This window comes from Mytilus galloprovincialis, chromosome 8, assembly GCF_965363235.1.
Source record: "Mytilus galloprovincialis chromosome 8, xbMytGall1.hap1.1, whole genome shotgun sequence".
NCBI lineage: Eukaryota > Metazoa > Mollusca > Bivalvia > Mytilida > Mytilidae > Mytilus > Mytilus galloprovincialis.
The window spans coordinates 49670559-49684995 of NC_134845.1; the positions used below are offsets into that span (position 1 = coordinate 49670559).

At 31.5% G+C, this 14437-nt stretch overlaps 1 protein-coding gene across 1 annotated transcript; it reads right to left on the minus strand.

Annotated features, from left to right (window-relative positions):
* Nucleotides 1–1922: 1922 nt before the first annotated feature.
* LOC143043348 (anoctamin-7-like) lies at nt 1923–13186 on the minus strand. Its single transcript, XM_076215702.1, has 5 exons — nt 13041–13186; nt 10897–11065; nt 5826–5955; nt 4152–4285; nt 1923–2108 (listed from the first exon to the last, which is right to left on the minus strand). The coding sequence occupies exons 1-5, from the start codon at nt 13118–13120 to the stop codon at nt 2016–2018; spliced, it is 606 nt and encodes a 201-aa protein (XP_076071817.1). The 5' UTR covers nt 13121–13186; the 3' UTR covers nt 1923–2015.
* Nucleotides 13187–14437: the final 1251 nt, after the last annotated feature.

Here is a 14437-nt window from a genome sequence, read left to right on the forward strand (position 1 = left end):
GATACATGCCAGCGATAAAACTTAAAAAATATAGAGATGTTGCGAAAGCAAACAATACCTAACATAGATATAAAAAAGGCAAGAGATATGGTACTTCAACTCTATAAAAAATAAAAAGTTGTAACAGCATGTATTAAAATCTGATCCAGAATGATTCATCATTCATATCGTGTTAAAGATATATTTTTCAGAAATAGGTATTTTGATAGTGTTAATTTTCAATATCTAAAATACCATTAGATGGAATTAACAAGCAACCATTATACTACATGAATATGAATATATATGTATTGGTAAAAAAACATTTTTAATTAAAAATAAAAGATATTAAACTATAACATTACCATCCACTTTATCTTCCTGTCGTTGGTGAAGTTTCTTTTTCTTGTTCCTTTTCCTTAAATGCCGTGAGCGATCATTATATACTTCCTCATCAGTATTTTCTCGGTCCACTCTGTGTCTTTTCTTCTGTTTCGACAATGATCTTGAAATCAAAGTAACAGATAATATAAGTAAAGCATTAATGGACATAAACCTGCTTTTGAAGGTGTAATTAAATTTATGGCAATCTATCATAACTACACTAAACCTTTTTCATGGGAAAGTGGACTCCTAAATAGAATGTGTCATATTGCAACTACATGAAGCGTTCCCCAAAACAAATTACGACATGATTATTCACAAAGAAGCAAGGTGTCTCTCAACGTATTGCATGTAATGGTTGCTGAAATATTTTCATCATTGCAGAGGAGGGTTAATTAAAGATAAGTTCAAATCATTTGTTGAGTGGTTCATCAAAAATATAATAAAAAACAAGAATCATAGATTTCCTAGACATGTTATAGTCGTGAGAAAAATGCTTAATGAAATTGAAATACCTATGAAGTAGCTTTTTTACTTGTGTCTGTTCTATCTGGTTAGCTTCTGGTATTGTCTGAAGTGTACTGTCTTGTGCTTGAGGGTTAGTTGAACCGTTTATACAAGCTAATTGTTCTTTGTCTTTCTTTATTGTTATCGATATGTCATGCATATCCTGTATAAAGAAAATCTTGGTTAAATAATTGCCGAAATATTCGCTTTTATAAAACAAGACATACTTTACTTTTAGTACTATAAAGAATTGCTTTAATGTATATAGTCTCACTTTCATTTTATTTTATTAGTATATAACTACCAAAAATATCTCATAGCATTGTTATGTATCAGGTAAGCATTACAAAATGTTTATCAAAGCTGAAAAAGGCTGCATTTAATTTTAAGATGGAATGTCTCAGATTATTTTCAGTGAATAAACGCAAAATACAAAATGACATATGATCATACACTCAGAATTCTATTTGAATAATTGAATTAATATGTGGATTCAATGCCATTCATTATCACCGAACTAGTACATATATTTATTTCGGGGCCAGCTGTAGGACGCCTTCGGGTGTGTGAATTTCTCGCTGCATTGAAAACCTATCGATGACTTTCTGCTGTTGTCTGTTGTATGGTCGGTTTGTTATTTCTTTGACAAATTCCCCCATTTCCATTTAAAAATTAATGGAAATACAAATATCCTTATGTCGTCAAAAACTATCATGAAAATAAATGAATTGACATAAGTCTATGTATCTTTTGTCAACACTTGATTGAAATTTTGAAAATTTCATGACTTTGAAAGGCTTTTGTTTTATATATTAATGTGACGGTGTCATCACTATATCGACTTACATAATATTTTGTCTATTGAAAATGGAAATTAAGTCGACTATACTGAAAAATATCCCTAGTAGAACCCATTTATAATGACAGAAATTTAGATAGCGATAAAACATATTTAATTCAGTCGGTGAAATAATAAAACATGACAAGTATCAAATATTAAATTTACGAAGCTAGAACATAAAAAGAAATATTAGACAAAACATGAACATTGCATGTTTGCTGTCAACGTTGTATGAATCAGCGTTTGCAATATAAATGGCTTTTAAAGTTTTAGTCAATCTTATTCAAATGCATTACAAAGATGATTATTCAAATACCTTTGTTGACATTAATCGTTCATCAGGAGACACATCTGGTATAAGGTAGTCAAACAATAATTTGAAAGCAAGAACTATATGCTGAAACAAAATAAAACGCAAATCTGTAACAATATCAATGTGCATATTGCATGTTTTAGCCCTGCATAAATTTCAATGAAGAGGTTGATTATTTTATTTTATCTTTTTTATTTTTTAATGTAGCAGTTATGAATATTATGTAAAAGGTAAAATAAAAAAGAAAATCAGGGAAAACTCAAAACGGAAAGTCCTTTATAAAAGGGCAAAATTAAAAACTAAAACACATCAAACAACGGGTTTTATTGCAAGGTAGACATCTCAGTTGGTTGACAATTTCATATAATTCCAATGTGTTGACAGCGATATGTGAACAAACAAAGGTATTGATGACAAAATAGGGGTACAATAATGAACGTTATGTTTTAAATCTTAAAAAAACAAACGTTGTAATGTATAGCGTTTTTGGTAAAATTGAATCCTTTTAAAATTTTTAAACCAAACAAATTCTCATGATCGTAAATTATTTATTGGAAGATGACTTTTGGTTAGAAATTCCGGTCAAAATCTTATACATCATATCGTCTTCAAATATATTCTTGGTTTGAAAAATCATGTTAAATTATTCCAGTTGACATTTACAAATGGTGGCATGTTGTTGGATTTCTTAATATTCCGTTTGTCAATAAAAAAAAATAATCACTAGTAAATCGAGTTTGTCTGAAACATTTTTATTTTGTTTAACACTAATCTGAAAATGCTAAAAAACAAACAAAAAATAATTCAAATACAGCACAAAATGTCCAGCCGTATTCAGATACAGCACTTCCAGAACTATTCAGAAAATTTCTTGAACTCATTTGATCATGAGTACTGATCAGTGACATTTTAGACAAAAATGCATAAAGTTGATGAGTAAATATGTGTTATATTACTATTAAACAGATTAACCTAGAATGAAAATATCTGAAATGACTGCTAATAAATGGTCTGTTATCTACTAAATTTTACAGCAGTGGATCAGATTATTATTTGTTCTCCTCAATAAGAAGTTACTGATACTAGTATCATACATAGTTGACAAATTTTCTAAGGTCCTTGCAATTTAAAAAAAGATTTTTTTTTTCAACCAAGAAATCAGATCGAGAACTGATATAAAAATATGAAGAAGTCAGATATGACTTAGGATTTAACAAATAGTTATCAAAGGTACCATGATTATATTTTTAGTACGCCAGACGCGCGTTTCGTCTACACAAGACTCACCAGTGACGCGCATATCATAATATTTCTAAAGCCAAACAAGTTCAAAGCTGTAGAGCATTGAAAATCCAAAATTCAAAATAGTTTTGCCAAATACGCCAGAAACATTAAAAGATAAGCACAATTAGTTCAAAATAAAACACGATTGTGTAGTAACCTAATCAAGTTTTAATCGGGAACAAGACAGGTTGAGACAATTCTGGTATCTTAGATCTAATATAACTATGAAAATCTGTCGCAAGTGAGATAAGAAACTGATATATTGTTTCGGACAGCCAATTTATCAAGTTGATTGTAAAATCTAGGTAATGTTAATTAAAAAAGACGTTTTGCAAGTATGTTTCAATTGTCAACTTTTTTCACATAATTAGTTTAACCCGCCGCTTATTGCAAGTTCCAGTCTTCATTCCAATAATTCACATCAATATTTCCAAGAATATTATGTTCATGATGTTAGCAAAACAAATAACAAACAAGTGTTAAACGACTTGCATTTCTTATTAAATGATCTGACAAGAAATGTTATCGCAGCCATCCCATTGTGTTTAAATTGTCCATAAACATACTTCGTGTTTTTTTTGTTTTTTTTTAACAAATGAACATTAGCAGTAGAAGGAAATATTATCTACACTTTATTACAAAAAGCTGTCGCTACAACAGAATATGTAAATAAATATATTCAATCTGAAAAATGTCCTTTTTAACTGTACAAGCGAGAATAGTTATATAGTTAATAAAGGAAACACAAACTATTCAATGAGAAATGTAATGTAACAGTCAAATATCCTTCTTAAACTTGAAAATAGAATATCTTGAATATGAATCAGTAAAAACGTAACCAACCTCAAATCCTACAACTATCCACAGCCTTTCATAAACATCCCAATGTCGGCACCATGAGGAGGTAAAACCGATGAGGAAACCATTAGAAATCACTCCACAAATGTTTACAAATTTTAGTATTATATACCACGTTCCTACAAAAGAAATGTTGTTGTAAGGGTCTGCTGATATCTCTTTATCACTAGTTTTACATATTCAAATACTGTGCATTTAGAGAAAATCTTGCTTAAACGGGATAAAAAGAAGCCACAAAAAATGTGGAGATAAATACTCTTATCCACAAAATTACAAAGGTATATATTAAGCTCACGTTTCTTTAATAACTTTTCACAGAATAACAGCACAGTAGCAGTTCGTTTACTACATGTAGTAAACTTGAATATTTTTATGTGAAATAATGTTCATATTCTGTCATAGATTATGCATATTCTAAGATTTTTTTTGTCGTAGAACACTACGAGGGGTGTCAAGTTTTAACGACCGACCGTAGAAAGGTCTTTCTTTGGGCAATCCTGAAACTAGGAAGTACTTTTTTTATATACATTATATACCGTTAAAAAAATTCCACAAAGACTAGCAAAATTTGTATCCTATTTTACCAACCACACTAACGTGGGATTTTTCTTTCTTGTATGATCAGGTTTAAATACGCCTTATGGAATTTAGAATGTAAAATAAAACTCTCTAGGTAATCTAAATATAAACCTCATCAATCATATTCTAGACACCATAAATATGTATCTTTAACTGCATGAGGTAAATAAAAATGAGTTGTTACCATCCGATAACGGTGTATGACAAATGACAGTCATTTTGTAAGTACATTTTTTAAACAAACTTAGTTTATTGCAAGGGGGTGCTATTTTTTTTTCTATAATTTGCAGTGACATTTATCATTTGTTTATATCGCAGAATTCTTTTTTTCTTATTTTATCGAACCGAATGAAATATTCAAATTAGTTTTCTTTTGAATAGTTATACAGTGTCAGGATATAACATAATAATACACCCCTTACCCATCCAAGCCAATCACATAGTGAAGTCCCTGTATGTTATTCAAGAGAACATAAAAATATTTGATTTATCATTTGATAGACTTAAAGTTATATATACATGTATAAAGTAGCTAAGAGCTGGCCCGAGTAGTGCTCGTAATCGTGATGCGTGTACATGTCATACGAATCAATATCAATTGTGTGAACCAATAAGAATTTAAAAATCTCACACACGAATATGTTCACTCTGGCTTTGATTTAAGTATTATGGAAAACTTAACATTGAAATTCATCTCGCATGATGTCTCAGTATTTGAGCAGTAGTTGATAAAGCTTCACATTATTTGAAGTTAAAATGAGGCTTAATGACGATTTTCCTAAAAAAAAAATAATTTAAGATTGAACTTTAAAACACAAAATTGCTCCTTTGGCAACAACAAACTGTCAAACGAATTAAATTGTTAAGTAAATTAAAGTTTGTATTTTCATCAAAGAAATTAATTACCTCACATTGGTCTATATTGTATGCATTGAAGCATACTTCATTGAAACATGGTATCGTCCGGGTTGATTCTAAAAAAAAACGACCTATTGTTCTGAATAAAAATTTCTCCATATAGGTATATAAAATAATGTACCTACTAAGAAAAGTTGTTAATGACTGATGTATATTTATCACCTGTATCCTGTGCTATCGTTGCCAATGGTCTTCTATACCACCAAAGCATTCTCCTTGCATCCAACCATTTGTCAATAAAATTCGTGATCAGTACAATCAGTGGTGCTATCGGCAGTGCTGCTGCAAACAACTGGAAGAAAAAAAATTCTGAACTGTGTATCGAATATTAGATTTAATTTATTTAGCAGTACACACATGAAATGATCAATATTCCAGGTTTCTAAACGCAGTCAATAAAGAATGAAAATTGAACAAGATATTTTTAAGATGTTAGGGAGAACAGTAATCGCAAATGAGTATATATAGTTATACCTACTTAGTACATGTATATGCAAGTCTAAAAGAGTATACAATTCCGCCAAAGTTTAAAATCACGAACAAGCGTTATTTTTTTTTATGATAACTGATATTCCTAAACAGAAAGATTTTAAATGAGTCTTATCTTGAAATGCTATATTCAAACTGAAATAATCATTTTGATCGTTGTTCAAATAATCACGAATCAATACGCTGGTAATTGTTTTCAATTTTGATGTATGTATATATATATATATATTGTATATATATATATATATATATATATATAAGTACGTCTGAGTCAGCAATGATGGTGATACATGGCTGTGTACATAATGTACATACAACTCGTCTAAAATTACAACAGTTCTACAGATCTAACATTGTTGGGTTGATGTTTAGACGAGTTGTATATATATATATAAGTACGTCTGAGTCAGTGACAACTCTACAACAGATTTATCCATCGGATCGCCATCAATGATGGTGATACATGGCTGTGTACATTATGTACATACAACTCGTCTAAACATCAACCCACTGTAAATTTGGTTTCGCAACTTTTTTTATTTTTTTTTCTCTTTACAGATCTAATATTGTTGGGTTGATGTTTAGACGAGTTATATATATATATATATATATATATATATATATATATATATATATATATATATATATGTATATCTTTATTCTCACAAACAAAATTACAAAGGTATAGAGATAGGAAGAGGAATATATTTCTTTACACTCTAAGATTCCGTTCATGAACTGAAGCCTGATCTATAGAAAACAATTGACATGATTGATGATATGTACTCATTCTATTTTATTTAAATAAAGCCACCTAGAGAAACCATCCTTAACTTTCCTATCAAAAAAGTTTCCCGGCACTTGACAAACCTCGTCGGGGTCGATGATTGGCTTTTCTGTCTTTTGTGACGCATGCAACATCAACACTGAAGAAGGTATACTATATTATGTGTTTTGCCCGTTACATTGCATTACAAAGTGCATATAGAGCTAGTGGAGTGACATGTAAATGTCTGGGTATTAAGTAGGTGAGTTTGGACATCATAACTAATTACTTGCACCATTCTGCAATTAAAGAGCTTTTATAAGAGGCGACATCAGGTCTAAAAAAAAATTCATTCAGACTCTTTGGTCACCAAAAAGCTCCGACAGGGGGTTTGGAAAGATCTTGCACAATTTTGGATGTTTGACAATAATCTGCCAATTGACACGAATAAAACTTGAAAGGCTAGTAATGGTGGTAATGTAAGTTAAAAACATACAATGCAATTTTGCTTCGCCTCTTCTGTGCACACTGTAATAAATCATTGTGGCTGTAAGCACGCACACATATTCATCTACGCCCCCTTTCTTATGAAGTATATGCATATATGAACACAACCTCTTATTTAAAAAAAAAAATATATTTCGGCAACGACTTTTGTCAGAATTGTCATTATGCAGCTTTTCAAGAAATAAAATTCATATGGGATATATATTTCCCAACTTATTCGATATTCAAGAGCTTGCAAATCCTGCTCTGACTTTGTAAAACGTCATCAGTGTTTGAGTAGAAAGTTGATGAACCAGGGGTATGTCAAAGAACGTCTCGTCCTTTTTCTAAAAAGATCATCGGAAGGTACCAATACCTTGTTAATAAATATTCCGTATCAACTTCTCAAATAATACACGATGGTCTTGATGTTTAGATTCTGCGTACTGATGTTTTTTATCATCTTAACAACGTGTTTTATTGTTCTTTCATTTGTCTTTGTTTTATTATTAATATTACTTTTACTGTTGAATTGCTTTATGTGATATTCGTTTAACGTGGCTCGGTACTTATACATCTCGTCCATGTGTTTGTATTGGCTTTCTTTTTTTGGTGGTTTGTTTTGTATATGCGACTTTTTGTATTTCTTTTGTTCTTATAACGTGACTCTGTACTTTAAAAGATCCCGTCAGTATAACTATGTAATTTTAAAGATCCCGCCAGTATGATATTGTTCTATTATATGTCATTATGATATATTTCCATTATGAATTACTATATACGTTGAACCACAAGCGTCAAAATCATTCGATCGCGTAGTGAAATTAACTATTTGTGGATTCTTATAAATTCTATATATATAACTTTTGGACTAGTTTAAATCTCGGTCTATTTCTGAAATTTATTCTTACATACTTTTGATTTTTTAACCCTGTACGCTAACATTGCCTATGTAAATTTTAAAATTGTTTGTATGCACATTGAACGACAAATTTATATGACGTATACAATTTTCTGACGTCAGACACTCAAATCAATCAATGTGTTCGTAGATAGTAGATGTTTTTGTGTTCTGTTAATTTGTTCCTTTTAAAATTGTTATACGATGATGACTAATGTACCCATATTTTGACCATTTTATTTATTGTGTCTATTTATTTAACGCATCAATGTTGTAAATATAACGGAATTTGATGAGACTATCATTAAAGTGAGAGGGTTAGCACTATAGAACCAGGTTTAATCCACCATTTTCTACATTTGAAAATGCCTGTATTAAGTCAGGAAAATGACAGTTCTTGTCCAGTCGTTTTTTGATGCGTTTTGTTATTTGATTTTGCAATGTGATTATGGACTTTCCGAATTGATTTTCCTCTTAGTTCAGTATGTTTGTGATTTTACTTTTTGATGATTCTTGCATTTCCATAAAAAAATCAACATCTGAAGTAATATGCAATTTGTTAATTCTGTGTCAGTTTGGTTTCTTATAAAAAGTTGTTTCATTGGCAAGCACACACATCGTCTTTTTAATATTATTTCTGTTATTAACGTTACATATATATGCAAAGCAAATCCATTTGAGATTTGTGAACTGCAGTAAGAATTTGATGGCCCGGTTGTCTCTCCATTCTCGGAATAGTGATTCCGAATTCAAACGCTTCTTGCTATTTTCCTGCAAAAGACCTGTGGTTCTCATTTGTTACTCCGACTGCATAAAACTGATGGCCAAGATAAATCGAAGATTTCTTGAATTAATGATAAAAGGGACAATCTGTCAGGTAAAAGTCAGCCAGGTGTTGGATTGACTAGTTTGGTGTTGTTAAAATGCACATGTTTAATTCAACCCGGTATGAAAATTAATGTTCAAAGATAATGAGGATGTCTTTGGTAAAGTAATACTGGGCATTTTAGGTCTTATTCCGAACTGTAGTTTAACAAATGGGTAATTTCTGCTGTGTGAGATGAATGAATTCGATGTTACTAGTAACTTTCAAATACTAGTACACACTAATGATTCCAGTAGCTCTCAAAATTGCAGATCCGCTAAGCCAGTTGATCGCAAAAACAGGATCCGCCTGGTGATAAATCATTTAAATTGTTAACTTACTCTCATCCTGAATAATGTTTATCTCGACGTTACGACTTTTTAAGGTGTATGCTTTTAAATAAGGATATTTTTAAGTTAACTGACGTGTGTTTCCCCCAAAAACACTATAAATAGTTCATGTTTATATACTACTGAAATGCCCTGTGTATATTTAGTATGCATTTCACAAGTCTTTAATCAACATCGCGTTTCAAATATGGTGAAGCCTTTGGAGAGATTAATTTGTATGTTTACCTTTTTTCAGTATTAAGTTTAAATGCAATAAAAAACTTAATCGTAAAATATGAACTATTTAATGTTATGTTTATACCGGCGTCACACATCAGCGTATAGCTCTGACGTATGCTTGGCGTGTTAAAAAATCAGGAACGCTGCCAATACGCTGGTAATTTTGGATGCATTCAACCTGTCAATCATATCCGTAACGTGTGCACAACGAGCTTTAAGCGTGTATTGCGCGTACGAGGAGCTTACCTAAGCGTTTATTGGGCGTTTAAGAAACGTATGGTTGCGTATGCCTGTCGTTTGTCTAACGTAGATGGATTTCACGCTACGAAGGAAAAATGTTTCTTGAACGTATTTGCGACGCGTCCCGGGCGTTTCCTGGACGTTCTATTATTGGGTGTTTGGTAAAATAAATCCGCATACGTTTTAATGAAAGTTGCACGATCCCGAAGCGTATACAGCATGCTCTAAAAGTGTCTCAAACGTTTTGAAGCGCGTTTTACTCGCTGGTGACGTGTGTATAACGTGCATGTAGCTAGACACGCGCTTGACACACATGCTTGAGCTGGATGAACATTTTTATGCCGCATACAAATATCCTCGAGTAGTAGCGTTCGCCAAGCGTTTACCTTTGTATTTCGACGTACTTCATACTTATGAAACGCGCGTTAGACGATTGTTTAGCGTTCCTCTGGCATGGCGTGCAACTAACGTATACCGACTTTGTCCATTTTCTCTGTACTTTGGTGCACGCCGGTCTATACGCCAATGTGTGACGCCGGCATTACTTAAGATGTGTTTAATATACTGTAAAACCTGTAATTTGAAAAACAATTGGTGTACATATAGAACTGTTTACGGTCACCCAATGCACTGCATTGTAGCAGATTTCTTTTAATGGAACTCAGGATAGAATCCACTTTTAACCAGTTGTACTTAATATTGCTTCTTGTTTAAACACAAAATTATAAATCAGTCGTAATCATCAGTACCAGATGATTGTGTGGCAAGAAAATCAACATTTGGTGTAGTTTTTGTGCAAGTGGAGACCCCTGCCTTTATCAACCGTCAAAAAAAAAGACTGAACGTTGCCAGAGAAAAAATAGACTTCTTTCAAAACATTGATAAATATCCTACAGAAAACATTTTGTTTTACAAACCATAAGGAATCCATATTGTATGATTTTCTCTGTATGCTCTTCCAATGAGAATTCACCAAGTTCAGGTTTAAGAGCCTCTTTCTGGATAAAGGTTAATTTTTCTTGAACTTCTCCCACCTTTCTTTTACGAGAGCGATGATGAATCTTTCTCCAAACACGTTTGACCCACCTAGGGTAAACAAAACTTGACATCTTGAAAATAATTAAATAATTTTTACGCATTGTTAATATTGTAAAGTGTTGTTTTTCTTATATGACAAGACACAAACAAAAAAATGACAGAAAATGAACCGGTCGACAAAACACTCCATTGCATATCGAAGATTGAACAACACATAACCACCAAAAAAGTTATCATCTTAAAACAGCAGAGTAATGGTAAAATTATTTCCGAACAAAACATCTCTATCAAATTGAAAAGAGTTTAATTGAATCAACATGCATTTAAATAATACGTTCAGTTACTTATATCATTTTAAAATTATGATAGTGCCTTTTGCTAAGATGGAGTTACAAATAGAAAATTGTTATTCAACACTAAGGACTTTTCTTTCATATATACATGCTGTTTGAAAACTATATGTTTAAAATTTTGAAAGTTTTAAAAACTGCCAAAAAAACATTGACTATGTTAAACACTTGCAAAAACGGTATATTGGTCTTATCACATGTCATATTCCTTGAATTTTTTTTATTCTACACACAAAAAAAAAGATAGAGTGATTAATTCAATCTTATCCGGGCATTATACCTATAGTGACTTTTTAAAACTAACTTTCATTGACCTACAATATTTAGTCCCTTAAACTATACTTCAAAGTCAGTAATAGTTCATTGACTTTGAAGGTTAGTTTAGGGGACCAAAAGTGACCGAAAAATTTTAAACAAATAATAAGATGTTCCTTAATAAAGACAACAATAAAATACCGTTGATCAATAGGCACAAATCGATTAGACGAAAATAAATGCGGGTTACACTTTTTAACTGAGAAATCCACATCAACTATAAGTTGAAAACAACAGAACAACAGAAACCTTGGTATTCAACAAAAAAATAGAGCTGAAATGACAACTATACGTTACATGAATACAAAAAAAAAACAAAAAAAAACGAACAATCAGCACAGCACAGAGAAATATATAAATAAATTATGGAATGGTTCATTACAACATGTAATCCGCAGAATATCAACGTGCACCTCCCCTGAATTTACTATTTCACGCCAGGACACCACAAACGAAGAACACATTGTGCGTTACATGAATAGATAAACGCCCCATAACGTGACGCACAGTATCACTGTTAAATTTATAAATGAATCTGTTTCTTTTACACGAACAAACATATTGAATTCAAACTGAGTTTAAAATGTTGATATGTTATGTCTTTACGTAACGTGACAAGAATTTAAAAAGGAATTGTGTTTGTAAGGATATTATTATTTCTAATTTCGTACTATGTTGTGTTTTTTGTATTCAAACTTTGTTTTAACATAAAAAATTGAATAACTATAATGTAAGGCAAAAATATGTACCCAAACAGTAAACACACTTGAAAACAAACAACGTAGCACAATTACATTGTAGATAAACCACTTGTTAGTCGATCGGGATAACGATCAGACATATGTAAAATGTATCGACAAACTAGAATTCAGCCAAAATATAGTAAGGCATAACACAATGTATGACCAGACTCACAAAACAAACGTCAAAAATGAACTGACACAACTGCATAACAAGTACTAAACTTACTTTAAGGGCTGACGTCGACGTAATTACATAATTTGAAAATATGAATTGACTATGCCAAAAATTGAATTATACATATACCACGATTAAAAAGGTGGACACAATAGTTATTGAGAACATAGATTTATCAAATGTTTAAGCTACTTTTACCCAAATATCACTGATGTATCATAGTTGTTTCTCCTGAATATGATAAAATCACAAACTTCACACAAACATCTTGTACCTGAACCCTATTTCTTGGATTTCAAAAGTCGTATTCGACAAGACCTTCATAGTTATCAACCTAAATTAACATGTCTAGGACTTTTTTACTGTTACAATAAACTATATCAATAGTTCCGCTTAGGCTACCGATTTTTTTAAAATTATTCAAAAATACGAATACTAACACCCAAACAGTACCAAACACAAATCTAGTCAGCGGTTTGACGCTGATTAGAATCAGAATCTGGAGGAAAAGATCTGACATACAGTTTCCATTAGGTTCACAATTATCAATGTATTGTTCGCCCAATCCAAATATACCGTTCTCCCATATTCTCTGTAAATATAGTACAATTGAATGATGATCAACTTAAGTATAATTTTACTTCAATAACTTAACTCAAAAGATCAATTATGATTTTACCTCAGTCAATAATTTGATATGAGCGTCACTGATGAGTCTAATGTAAACGAAACGCGCGTCTGCCGTACTATATTATAATGCTGGTACCATTGATAACTATTTACACCACTTGGTCGATGCCACTACTGGTGGACGTTTCGTCCCCGAGGGTATCACCAGCCCAGTAGTCAACATTTCGGCGTAAGCATGAATATCAATCATGTGGTCATTTTTTTAAAATTTCTGGTTTACAAAACTTCAAATTTTTAGAAATACTAAGGATTTTCTAATCCCAGTCATAGATTACCTTAGCCGTATTTGGCACAATTTTTTGGAATTTTGGATCCTCAGTTCTTCAACATTGAATCCTTACACAAAATTATGGCTGATTTACTATGCGGGTATACATGGTACATAGTTTAACAAATGAAAGTGCACATATGGTCAGTTTTGGTGGAAGCGGTCATATAATTTTGTTGTACAAGTCAGCATGAGGTATCAAAACGACTGAAATTTTGTTATGTATCAATATTTTGAATAAAAAGAGGACATTCTAGCACCCTAAAAGTATGCGAACAAAAATTTGTTGTTATTGTTTCGCAATATTACTGTCAATGACTGTCCATTGTATTATACATTGAATCCTGACATAAAAAAATATGGCTTATCTACTATTCAGGTATATAGATTTACAAATTAAAGTGCACATATGGTCAGTTTTGGTCAATGCGCTCAAATAATTTTGTTGTACAAGTCCACATGAGGTATAAAAACTACTGAAATTTTGTAACGTATCAATATTTTGAATAAAAGGAGGACATGCTGGCACTCTAAATTTATGCGAACAAAAATTTGTTGTTATTATATTGCAATATTACTGTCCATTGTATTATTCATTGAATCCCGACATGAAAAATATGACTTATTTACTATACTATATAGATTTACAAATTAAATTGCTCATATTGTCAGTTTTGGTCAATGCGGTCAAATAATTTTGTACAAGTTAGCATGAGGTATCAAAACTACTAAAATTTTGTTACATATCAATATTTTGAATAAAAGGAGGACATGCTGGCACCCTCAATTTATGCGAACAAAAATTTGTTGTTATTGTATTGCAATATTGCTGTCCATTGTATTGTACATTGAATCCTAACACTAAAATATGGCTGATTT

Excerpts from the sequence above, each read along its gene's own strand:
- LOC143043348 (XM_076215702.1), bottom strand. The coding sequence starts at position 13,120 with ATGTCAGATCTTTTCCTCCAGATTCTGATTCTAATCAGCGTCAAACCG. Across the intron at positions 11,066-13,040 it reads GTGTTTGGTACTGTTTGGGT|GTGGGTCAAACGTGTTTGGA; the intron begins GTTAGTATTCGT and ends TGTTTACCCTAG. Across the intron at positions 4,286-5,825 it reads AACGATAGCACAGGATACAG|GAACGTGGTATATAATACTA; the intron begins GTGATAAATATA and ends TTTCTTTTGTAG.